General features: G+C 37.6%; 1 protein-coding gene across 2 annotated transcripts in view; it reads right to left on the bottom strand.

Annotated features, from left to right (window-relative positions):
* Window positions 1-13,319, bottom strand: part of IQUB (IQ motif and ubiquitin domain containing) — a 208,667-nt gene that overhangs the window by 105,995 nt on the left and 89,353 nt on the right. The window contains exon 13 of one of the 2 annotated variants that reach the window (XM_079149846.1): window positions 6,492-9,947. The exons of the other annotated variant lie outside the window; for it this stretch is intronic. Coding sequence (XP_079005972.1) covers window positions 9,765-9,947 — 183 coding nt within the window. The 3' untranslated portion in view covers window positions 6,492-9,764. Of the gene's footprint in view, window positions 1-6,491; window positions 9,948-13,319 lie in introns of those variants that run through there. 2 annotated transcript variants of the gene reach the window in all.

The following is a 13,319-nucleotide window of genomic DNA, read 5'->3' as shown; positions in this document are numbered from 1 at the left end:
TACCTTTAAGTTGGTAAAAGGAGTATCAGTATTGTTTTCAAGCCAAGATCATCCAGAAAACTATTTTCCTGACTAATCTCCCTCTTTTTCATGTCTTCTCAAAGTTACATTTAAATATATATGATTGGTTTGAAAAATATGTGTGATAGTGTGTGGGAATAAACTCATAATACGTCTGTTATGGAATAATGTCTGTTATGGAATGACATACTGTCCTACCTATAGGCATCTCTCAGATCCAGTAAAGCATCAAGGTGAATTGCATCTAACAGGATACCATAGCACACCATCCGAGATACCATTTGGATGTGCAAGGAATTCTGACTTATGAAATCTGACTGGAGCAAAATAACCTACAAACAAGAATATGTGAAAATGTTCTTTTTCAACCAGATAGCAGTAACTGTCGACCTGTGGAACAAAGAAATTATAACCTGTTCATTTAGGAAAGCACAGTAACTTAACAGTCCAGTCTCTAGAGAATTATTGGATTAGTCTCAAGTTACAATTCAGTGGAAATATTACTGTGCTCTTTGGAGGACTTTATCCGTTGGACATTAAGACCTCCAAATCAATTGAGTCCAAGGTTGAATAAAGGGGAAGCATGTAGGATTTGTAGTGTAATAGTCAAAGAAGCCACTCTCGGCTTTATCCTTTTGTTCCCAGCCCTGTGCTGTGAAGACAGGATACATAATGACTCCATCACCAGCTTTACCCATTATTCTGTGTGTGAGTGACACAGCACCACATATCAGCCAAGGATTTCAGGCATATAGTGCATCAGGTAGAAGAGCACTCCAACACTAGAGTGTTGTTACTCAGGTGGTGCCATAAAAGACCCTTGAGTAGGCCATTTCATTTTATCAAGTTAGATATTTCTGAGTGATAGGGGACATTGTAAGATCAGGACATTCTGTGAGAATGAACTAACGCCTTCACTTCCTTTTCTATGAGTACCTTCACTGAAGTCAATGTAGTGTGTGATGCCGTAGTGATGAGTTAGATTTTCTGAAGGTTCATGAGTGATGACTATGTGGACAGAAAAACTAAACGCAGATAAGACAAATCCATATGCTATTAAGTATCCATCTTCATGAGAACAAATTTCTGCTCATTCTACAATGCAAAGGGTTAAATATAATCAAACAGCCTCTGGATGGACTGCTGGTTTCCGTGTGGAATATTATCATCTTGTTGTTACGTCTGTAGATAAGCTCCATCCGTATTGAGCCTGCCCCTTAGTAAATGGGTCCACTGAGCCTGCACCAGGAAAGATAGTAAAAGAAGTTGATATCCATCACATGGAGAATCATTTTGTCCACTTGATTAGTGATCATCTTCTCAGCAGTGAATACTCCTGGAGCACATGGACAGGGTGCAACTACCCACTTTGGTTTCCCCAGAACTCCTTATCCCAAATTTTCTAAGTCCTTCTACATCTCTTGCCAGTTGATTAACTTTTCAGTCACTATCATGGAGCTGTGTAGTCTCTGCTTTAGGCAATTTATATGTAACGTTTTCATACCTACTAAGTCTTTCATCTCTGTCTCTCTGTCTCTCTCTCTCTCTCTCTCTCTGCCATTTCCACACTACAATGGAATGATACTATGCATACTCAGCATTGTGATTGGGTGGATCTGATAATACACAGTTCATTATGGGCACTCTGAATAACGTTGTCACTTAGCAAATTACGATCAGGTGTTCAGCTTCTACCAGGACCCAACAGAAGGTCAGGAGAACAATGCCGACTTAGCATTGTGTATTTTTCTTCTGCAACACATGGTTTCTACTTAGGATACCTGAAGATTCCCTGCTCTATCAATGTCCAGTCAATATAGCAATGATAAAGCAATAGGCAGCTCCCTGTCATTCAAACAAAATTTCTTTAAATTTTTTATTTGTTCTTTTTATATATACATGACAGTAGGATATGTTTTGGCATATCATACATACATGGAGTATAACTTCCCCTTTTTGTGTTTGTACATGATGTGGAGTTACACTGGTAATGTATTCATATAATAACATAGGGAACTTACGTCCAGTTCATTCTACTGTCTTTCCAATTCCCATCCCCTCTTCCTTCCCTTCATTCCCCTTTGTCTAATCCAATGAACTTTTATTATTTCCCCCACCTTCTTATTGTGAGTTATCCACATATCAGAAAGATATTCAGCCTTCGGTTCTTAGGTATTGGCTTATTTCACTTAGCATAATAGTCTCCAGTTCCATCCATTTACCAGCAAATGCCACAATTTCATTCTTATTTATGGCTAAGTAATATTCCATTGTGTATGTGTACCATATTCTCTTTATCCATTCATCTGTTGAAGGGCACTTATTGGTTCCACAGCTTAGCTATTGCGATTTGAGCTGCTATAAACATTGATGAGGCCACATCATTATAGTATGCTGATTTTAAGTCCTTTGGGTATATGCTGAGGAGTGGGATAACTGAGTCAAATGGCATCTTGTCAGTTTAGGAACTGAATTCCTCAATAAGACTACTAAAGCATATGAAGTAAAATCAAGAAATAATAATGGGATGGTATAAAACTAAAAAGCTTCATCACAGCAAAGGAAATGATCAAGAATGTGAAGAAAGAGCCTACAGAATGGGAGAAAATCTTTGCCACCTGCACCTCAGATAAAGCAGTAATCTCCAAGGTATATGAAGAACTCAAAAAAGTTAACACCCCAAAAAACAAATAACCCAATCAATAAATGGGCAAAGGAACTGAACAGATACTTCGCAGAAGAAGAAATGGTCAACAAATATATGAAAAAATGTTCAACATCTCTAGCACTTAGAGGAATGCAAATTAAAACTACACTGAGATTTCATCTCACTCCAGACAGAATGGCAATTATCAAGAACACAAGCAACAATAAATGTTGGCGAGGATGTGGGACAAAAGGTACACTCATACATTGCTGGTGGGACTGCAAGTTGTTGCCATCACTCTGGAAAGCAGTATGGAGATTCCTCAAACAGAGAATTTTTAATATAAAGCTTATATAAACATTAAGAGATATGAAGATTGGCTACTACAAGAGAACTCTAAACAATACCAGACATAGGTAGTCACTGCGATCTCTAAGGTGGAGGCAGATCATCTTAGGGGGAAACAATTTGGAAGGATGTCCCACTTGCGGCTGAGATTCAGGCCTTATTGGAAAGGATATAGTTGTGGTACAGAAGTCTGCTATGGTGCTGCAACCTGGTATTGGCAAAGTGGTCTCAGGAAAGTGTCCTCCAGGCTGCTACCAAGATTTCCTAGGAAGCCACCCACTGGGAGAATGAATGCCACCAGTTTGTTCCATCCACCCATGGAGGTGCTGGAAAAATTTTCTGGAAGGTGTGTACCACTGGGTGTTCTTCTCATTGCTCTTCACCATGCACTATAAAAACCAGCATGACAAACTACACGGGAAAAAAGAAAATTAGTCCCTCACTATATTGTACCTCCAGTTGCATCCACCGACAATACTTAACATGGTCCCAGCTGACAAAGAAAAATTACTTACAGGATCTAGCTTCAATATCACACCAAGGAAAAGAAGGATGGTTTTGGAGTAGAGACACTAGAAGATGACAACTGGTCCAGTTGACACCTCTGACTTCTCAGCTCCTATATGCAACCTTCCACCTACACTTGAATTTCCTATGCTTCCTAACAATACAGGCTGTCCAGCACATAAATGATGTTCTTACCTTTTCTCCCAAATTGAGATTCATAGTTCTAACAGTTATTGTATTTATCATTAGTTATATTACTTGACAAATTCACCACCTGCCTGAATTCTGTTATCTAAAGAATGAATTTTAAATTTAATCTGCAGGAACTTATATATAAAGTAGTAATGGGAAGAAAGAGAAAAAGAAAATGATTAGCATATACATAGACCAAGCAAAGAGAAAGTAGACAAAACTACTAGGGCCTTCTTTTCTATAATTGGTTCCAAAGTTTTAGTTGGATCAGTCAACCAAAGTTGGTCAGAATTTTTTACCTCATGTTGGAATCAAAATCTTCACTTCTGAAAGGTCAAGTCCTCATTCTTCTTGCCTTATTTGATTGCTGTAGCTCTCCATTAACCTTTGCTTTGGGACAAAGAAGTTTTCAAAGCCCCCCAAGGAATATTGAGTTTCATGAGTTCCATACATATTTCTCCATGTCCACTCTGTGTGGTATCCACTTGATTTCTTCCTAGAAATTGAAATTCATCACTCTAGCCAGGGTGGTGGGTTTCTCAGCTCTCACAGGATTTGTCTCCCACGCTTTAGCATGCACATGTCTTACTAAGATTTGAAGGGTACATGCTAATTCAGGCTTCCTAAGATCAATGTATAAATAACATCCATGTAATGAACCAGCATGATATTCTGTGTCACAGCAAGACTACCAGGGTTCCTCTGGATTGTGAGGGAGAACAGAAGAGTTGAAAGACCTGAAGTAAAGCAATGAAGATTCACTGCTGTCTCTGCTTTGTGAGGCTAAATAAATGTGATTTTGTTAATGGAAAACAGTATTTCAGTAGGTATGTGTCAAGTGATGGAAATGTATAAACTTGCTTCAATAAAGATGCCACACCTGTGACCACAATTGCAATTGGTATCATCATCTGATTAACGTTATGATACACTGCAGCTTTCCTTAGAGGCTTAAATAGGATTGACACCTGCCTAAGGCAGAGCTAAATGGGAATGTGGTGGGAATCATTACCTTTCAGCATTTGATGGCATCAGTTCCCTAACACATGGTGTATTATTTTTGTTTATTCTTTCTGTGAGAAGAGGAGATTGAGGCAGTTTCAAGGGCTTTCATTTTTCTCTACTATTATAGGAGGAACCCTCACACAGGGGTCAGAAAATGTATACAATATTGCCAGTAAAAAAGTATACATTCCCCACCATGTTTTCTTGGAGTGGGGAAATGAACACAGGATAAGTCTATGATTATGATGTACCGATTACTGAATGTATTTAGACCAAGAACTAATCTATTCACTAGATGTCATAGACCCCTACTCTTTCCAGTGGACCCTAAGGATGTTTTGAATCTCTGGAGATCAGAGTCCATTTCAAAGATAGTATCCAAGAACCCTCATAAGGTCTGGGTATTTGTCTTTCCCCAGAGCACTGTCCCCGGTATAAAGCCCTGGAGGTGGCTTGTAGGAACATTCACAGTAAGCATCTGTAAGTGTGCAGAAACCAACTTCTCCCTCCATTCAGAAGCCCTCCATTCAGTACATGATTTTTCATCCTCCAGAGCTAGAATTTCTTTTTTATGCTATGTATGTAAAATAGAACCATAGTAGGATGTAGTAGTGGGTTGAATAGTGGTCCCTACAAAGATATTTATGGGTCCTAGAACCAGTATCCTGTGAATGCCTTTACTTTGGATAGAGTCTTCACAGATAGAACTTAGTTGAAGACCTTGATATGACATCATTAGCTAGGTGGGCTCTGAATCTCTTGAGTAGAAGGAGGCAATATGCTTACAGAGGCAGAGATTAGAACAATGAACCTCAAGAAGCAAGCAACAGTGCGAGCCACCAGAAGCTGTTAGACACAGGGGACCTTCCCAGGATGGTTCCAAGGGAAATGTAGCTCTGCCAACACCTTGATTTCAGACTGGTGGCCTCTACAACTGTGAGAAAATACATTCTGTTATTTTAAGCTAAGTTAATCATAGCTTGTTATAATGACCCTAAGAAACTAAAACAGCAGCTCATTTCATTCCTATAGATCGTCTGATTATCAATATTATAAATTATCATTGTGATAAATTCCAAGAGGATCAATCCAGTGCCTCTTGGACGTTTTTTGTTTGTTTTAGTGTGGTAAGAACACTTGAGATTTACCCTGTTAACATTTTTTAGTGTACAATAAATATAGTGTCATTATCTGCAGACACCATGTTGTACAGTAGATCTCTGGAACTTACATAAATAAGTTGCATAAATGAAATTTTATACCCATTGATTAGCACCTTCAGTTTCCCCTTTCTCCACCAGCTGGCGGCACCCAACTTCTGTTCTTTGCTCCTTTAACTCTTTCAGATACCTCATGTAAATGAACCATCCCATCTTTGTCTTGTCTGATTTCACTGAGCATAATGTCCTCAAGGTTCATACATATTGTCAACTGCTGCAGGATTTCTTTGCTAAGGCTGAATAGTATTCCATTATATGTATGTACAACTTTTTAAAAAAATCTATTCATTCATTGATAAACATTCAAATTGTTTCCTTATCGTGGCTTTTAGGAATAATGTTGCAGTGAACATGAGAGTGCCAATCTCTTTGAAATCAATTTTTTTGATAAATACCCAGAAATTAGACTGTTGGATAATATGATAGTTCTGCTTCAATTTTTGAAGAAATTTCACAATATTTTCCACAGCAACTGCACCATTTTGAATTCCCAGAAGCAAGGTGTAAGTGTTCCAAGTTCTGTATATGGACAATCTCCTTGTTGGGGGTGGGGTATAATAAAAATATGTAGCATGTGGTAGCACCATGGTTACTCAAATTATCACAAGCAGTAGCACCGTATGGGGTGCAGATGGAGAATAGAGCACAAGGAGATCAAATATTTCAAACACTTAGTCACTTTGATGACAAAGAGTGTGGCAAGGAATGAGTATTTCTTACCTTAAAGAGGATTCAAATAGAAAAGAATAAGTCGAAAGCCTTGGATGATCATTTTAAAGCCCCGATAAAAGAAATCAGAAAGTCTTTGCAACAACTGTAAAGAAATTCCTTATTTTCTGTATATGTAGGGCAGGTGTGACTGGTGATTAAGTCTGCAGACTATAAGGTTTGCAGAGCTGTAATGTCAATTAAATATGCCCTCCTATTAAATCTCGTACTACAGTAAGGATACTGGTGAGGACGATCAAGCTGTGGTCTGGTCTGAATTAGCTGTACACTGGAAGAGCTTTAACATCTTGGCAATTTTTATCAAGAGTCAGGAGAGTAAGTATAAGAGTATATCCTAAGGATATTAGACCAAAAAGAATGAAGTAAGAGATTACGTCAGGCCAAATTTATGTTCTTACCTAGAACTCAGAACTTAACACGTTAGCTTGAGACCCAGAAAACTGCTGGATCTGTAGCCTAGGCCTCAAACACTGGAGCTCCTTGTGCTCTATTCTCCATCTGCACCCCATGCTGTGCCACCACTGACGACAATTTGAAACCACGATGCTAACACATGCTGCATTATTATCATTATCCCCCCGCCAGCAAGGAGGATGCCCATATGTTCCTCAAATATGTGAGCAATCCAAGCCTAAGATTCCATTTTAAGATCGGTTTCCTGGGACCCATTTCTGCTTTGGTCAGGATCTAGCAGGAATCAGTTGGCACACTCAGACTGTTTAATTTGAGAAGCATTTTAATAATAGGACTGTTTACAGAGGAGAAGACACTATTTAAGGAAACAAGCAAGAAAAAGTAAACTAGCTACAAAAAGAAAGACACTCACTTGTGAACTAAAGGAGGAAAGGGAAAGAATGATTTCCAGAATGCAAAAAGAGTTGAAGAGAGGGAGGGATGGTCACCCAGCTGGATCCATGGTCTTGGGCAGAGAAAAGCAGCCACCAATGACAGATCAAGTAACAAACAGACAGGAGAAGCCAGGGGAATAAACACCCAGCCTCTTTCTTTCTCTCAGGCCTCAAATCTCCTGTTCAGTCCTATGGGTCTTAGTCCAGTCTTCTGCTCTTGTGCTGCTGTCAACAGCTTCACCCATGGGTCAATAGGGGAATTCTTAAATCCTTTATTAACCCATCTGTCTATTTCCCCCTCACTACTTTCCCAGCCCTTACTTCTTAGAGTTGTGAAATTCTCGCTCTCCCATAGGAAAATCTCATCATTCCAGTGTAAACTTGCATATGTCTGGTACATTGTTGCCATTTTATCAGTGATCAAAATGTCTCCAATCTATTATGGCATTTGCCAGTAAATAGATGGAGCTATTTCACACTAAGTGAAATAAGCCAATCCCAAAGAACCAAAGAACGAATGTTTTCTCTGATATGCAGATGTTAATTCACAATCAGCGAGGTGGGGGTTATAGTTTGGATTAGACAGAGGGGAATGCAGGGAGGGGAGGGGGCAAAGGGGTGATTCTACATCATATACAATCAGAACAATGAGAAATCATACTCCATTTATGTATGATGTGTCAAATGCATTCTACTATCATGTATAATTTAGAACAAACAGAAAAATGTCCCCAATCTAGTCCCCTCTGTGATATGTTGTTTAGAAAGTTCCCAGAATATCTGGATTGTCTATAAAAATGACAGTGTTATATCACTTTCCTCTTGGATGTTTATTTCTTTAACAATTGTTATGCAATGTGCTTCGCTTAGAAAATGTGTAAACATTCTAGAAAATGTGTTGCTAAACTGTTATCAAATGTTCATACAGAACAAATACTTAGGTTGAAATTCTTGATCACTTCACTTGAAAGAACAGCCTCATTAATTGATGATTAGAATTAGGAGGAAATTATACATTTTTCTAAAATTGTGAGTGAAATGTTGCCGTTTGAACTACAGACCTTCGTTCTTAGTTCCCTCTCTGTGTTGATAGTTTCTCTCCACCCTCCAGATCTACTCCATCCCTTTAGTCACGTGCTCATTGCCCTGAAGTCATGTGACTGCTCTCCACTCCTCCTCCTGCTCTCCTCTTGGGTTCTGCACAGGGGACACCCAGGCAGACTGGAGGAAGGAAAGTGACAAATGGGCTATTTCTTTCTTCCTCCAGGAGATCATCAGGGCTGGCTGTGCCCTTGACGGCCTGTCGCTGGTCCTCTCCAAAGCCTTCTTCGTGGGCACTCTCTTTCCGAGTTCCCAGGTTCCTCCCTCTGGAGTTCCTCTGAGAGAAGGAGTAGATACTGCGCATTTCAGGCTGGCCCTGGGTTCTGGCACTGTGTCCCTACATTCCAGCCACATCATGTAACAGGTCCTCTTCTCCAGTGATGCTACTTCGAGGGTGCCATCTCTTCCCTGCTAAAACTGACTGATCTACCACTGCACATCTTCGTAGAGCCTGACAAACATGTGGTCCTGGTCATTCTTCTGGTTTTCTGGAGAAGGGGTTGTGGGGCTGACTCCGTCACATCTGCTCTCCCCAGAGTCTCACCATTGCCCCAAGGGGTGTTATTTTTCTCATGGGATAATAGCTCCACTGTTTGCCTTGTTTACTCACATAAAATGCAGATTCTTGTTTATGTGTTTACAAATAGTTCTAGTTGATTTACTGGAATTATAAAAGATAAAAGTGGATAATAAAAGACAAAGAATTCCTATGTTGAAATATGGTCTTTATCCCACTTATAAAGATTTTCAAGAAAGAGAATTCTCTAACTACTCTCCTACAATTGTATTTTATCTAAAGTAAACTATTTGCATTAAACGTTAGGCCCACTTTTTGTTTGGATGTTGTATTTCAACTCTAAAGTATTTACATTTTTTAAAAAAACTTAGTGTGAAAAAATTCAAAATGAAAGTTTCTCTTTAAACTATTAATTCAGTAACAAAATCACAGTTCAGTTTAATACTAACTGCCTAACAATGAGACATTTATAGAGATTTTTTCTTCATACAATTCAGCATACTATGAAAATCAAAACAATTAAAATTAATAAAAAGGTAAAATTCCATTTCCATATCATGTGACTTCTGTATTACTCTCTTTAGCAGTGGACACCAAAGTTTATCATCAAACAAATATTTCTGGATCTTCTAAGAATGAGGCCCCTTGGCTTCTATAATTTTAGGTGATGTATCTATGTAATATTTACGTCTGATCTCATTCATTTCGCCATGATTAAGTACATATGAGGCCAACACTGGAATATGAGAAAAGTAGTTCTTAGCCAGGATATGTTTGTGTTTGATCTTGTGGATAAATACAGGTTCGTATCCCTGAAAAGAAAAGAAAATTTAATTCTATTAAAAGTCGCCACAGATATTCATCATCAGGTAAAAAACGTTGCTATGTCTCAGTGTCTTTGCTTAGCAGTTCATTCTTCACAGAATACAGGTTGGTTTGTTGTCTGTTTTCTCTCACTGTGTGTTCTCTTTCAGGGCTCAGTCCCTATGATGCTTCAACCTGGGAGCCTTCCCTAGTTGTTCTTCTGACCTCTCAAGTTCCATCCACTGCAAGTTACCAAACTAATATTCATTCTCTTTTCCATTTGTATGTACAGGCTTGGTTTTACATGGGTTCCCAGCTTTCTGATGTTTTCTAACTAGGGAATGCCATGTAACATGTAACGAATTTACACACACACACACACACACACACACACACACACACAGAAGGTTTCAGAAAAGCTTTTTAAAGGTTTTTAAGAGTAAGAAGACTTATGTATTAAGCACATCTAGCCCTTGACCATTCCTGGGGACAGATATAATGTAATTTATGCCAATTTATGACCAAGAGTCCACAAGCATGAGAATGAAAACCAAAGGTTGAAGCTGGCTTGGAGAATTCAGAGGACCTAGGTTTCTAAGAGCACTGTCCAGGACACACTGGTCCAGGACTGCCAACCTCTGACCTTGTTACATAAAGGAAATTAGATTCACATTCGACAAGTCATGATAAATTGCTCATTCTCTTGTTAGGGCTAAACCTGACAGCATCCAAAACAATGAAGAATTACATTCATTATATTTCTTCATTTTTCTGTATGCACTTTGCATAGTATTTGACACATTCAAAAGTAAATTCTGATTAAATTAATAAACTTCATCTATTCTCTTTATAACTCTTAATCAGATCCCTTTTCAACTGAATCACCTGTATATTATTTTCTGAGAGTAAGAAATTACCCCACTAAATATTTCTTTATGGGGTCAAATCTAAGGTAAAGTCAGCCCTGGGGAAAAAGAGTCAATGGATTTGTATTCATTTTTTTAAATTGGTTCTTTTTAGTTATACATGACAGTAGGATATGCTATGGCTGATATTCCTATGCAAGTTTTAGACAGGAATATCCCAGCTTATTTTAAAGTTTCCTTTTTACAGAAAAATTTAGTAGATAAATACTTGTCCTTGTTACTAATCTAATTTTGTTTCAATTTTTGTCCATATTTCATCCAAGGAAAACTGAAACATTTCTGTTATGCTAGATTAATGTATACTTTCACAAAATCTTGCAGACTTCAAAGTGTCCTTTATAAATATAAAAAGTAATAAAAATGGGCTAAGTATATTAAGGAATACACATTCAAGGAAATATCAAGTTACTCTTAAAAAAATAATATGGAAAGATGTCCACTATCTATTGTTAAGCCAACCCCCCAAAACAAGTTACATAGCAATTTTTACATAAATGAAACTGTATATATATATACGTTAACTTAAAAGTATACGTAAATATATGTATATATGTTTACATATACATATATGTATATACATATACACACGCATATACTCACACATAGACAATTCTAGAAAGATTTCATTAAGTTATGTATAAGAAATAGAAGTTCTCTATGGAATGTACAAATAAGGATAGGTATCAGGAGACTTTTATTCTTTATATTATTTTAACCTGTTCATATTTTTAAACCAATAATGCATTGCTCTGATTATAATTAAAAATAAAATGAATCAAAAATTTTCAAAGTACTTTCATATACATAGTTACTACCCAAGGTGATTCACGCCCAACACTCAGCTGAGAACTTAAACAGAAAGCTATTCAGTTATCAAAACTTCCCTATGATGAGATAACATTATCTCCTTTTTATAGATGAGAAAACTGGGGCATCAAGAATTAGCAACCTTGACCAAATCTAACTCATAAAGGAAAACTCCAGAACTCAAAGATGGGGCTGCTTTCATTCTTTTTACAGATTCCACATTTTTAGCTAATCTAAAAATTCAGGAAGTAAAGAGGGCAGGTTGTTAGTGAAAAAACTGGAGAAGAACTGGGTCAGAACTGCTGATTTTTCATCCACAATCATTCCCACCCTGGCCAATGTGCACACTTTGAGAGATCCATCTGCCACCCTCAGGTTCACAGAACAGAAATCTTTCTTCCTGCCTTTCCTATAACTTGTGAGATTGCAGGAGTCAAGAGTATTTTAAATTATAAGTATTTTTTACTTCTTGAGAAAGCAAATATCTCTGTGCATTAAGGAAATTCTGGAAATTCTTTAACTTGATGTAAAGCATACAGTATTCTTTAACTAGACCAAATATTACTATTAAAAGATTATGCCAGCCCAAACCATGAAAAAGGCAAGCATTTTTTAGTTTGTCTGGTTGAAAACTTTTGCTTCACTTCCAGAAATTCAGAAAGATTGGCATCCTGAAATTAGAAATGCTTGTGAATAGAACATTTAATTTGATACTGCAAATAATTTCATTAAATACACAAAGGGAGTTGTGTGGATTAATTGAAGAAGCACTGGAATATCAGCTCTGGGAATGAACTTCAATCTCATTGGGGGTCCTAGATGAAATGATATTGCTAGTATTGGCTATGCTTCCAGTGATTAAATATTTATGAGGCAGCTTAGTTTACTAAATATAACATTTAATGCAGTTTCAACTTCTTGCTGCCCTTCCTTTCATCCCTAGAGTGAATTTTTTCTTAGCCTGAATTCTTAAAACTGAGAAATTATTGAAAAAAAGCTAAAAATTTAACTAGCTTCTCCTCTTATACTCTCTCCCTACCCAACTCTCAAAAACCAACAGGCAGGGAATAGCACTATTCTAAATAATTATTTGACATCATTTCTTTAGTTTCCTTTAGTGATGTCATGCATGGAATTAAAGGTGCAGCAATGTAACCAACTGAAGGCAGAGAATCAGCACCAGCCTTAGGGATGCTGGGCTTCTGTAGTGTAATGGAGCTTTTTAGGAACTCTTCAGGGGCCCCTCCATTTTGTTCATCAAAATGTTTTACAGATTGCATCTTGTAAGTTATTGAAACTAAATGGTCTTTAATTTTTGCAGTGCTTCCTCCACTCCTAGTTAGTTGGAAGCAAATGAAAACAGGAACCCCATCAGTATGATTGCCATCTAAAGTACAAAATTATGAACAAAATACATTTGACAATTGGGTGTATTTTTAGGCAGCCTTGTGATGATTATTAATCAATCAAGGGACAGATGCCGGGTTCCATAATACCTTTATGGTAGTATTATTTACTTATTTTTTCAATAATTACTTATTAAACTCCTAGCCAGTGATGGGCACAATTGTGGGTATTAGAGCACAGATGCAAATAAATGAGACAAAACCTTCACCTTCATGGAACTAATTGTGGAGTTAATGTGTT

The sequence above is a fragment of the Sciurus vulgaris genome (assembly GCF_902686455.1).
Source record: "Sciurus vulgaris genome assembly, chromosome: 8".
Taxonomy (NCBI): domain Eukaryota; kingdom Metazoa; phylum Chordata; class Mammalia; order Rodentia; family Sciuridae; genus Sciurus; species Sciurus vulgaris.
Note: the sequence above shows the minus strand (reverse complement) of the source record. Positions and strands in the feature narration are given on the sequence as shown.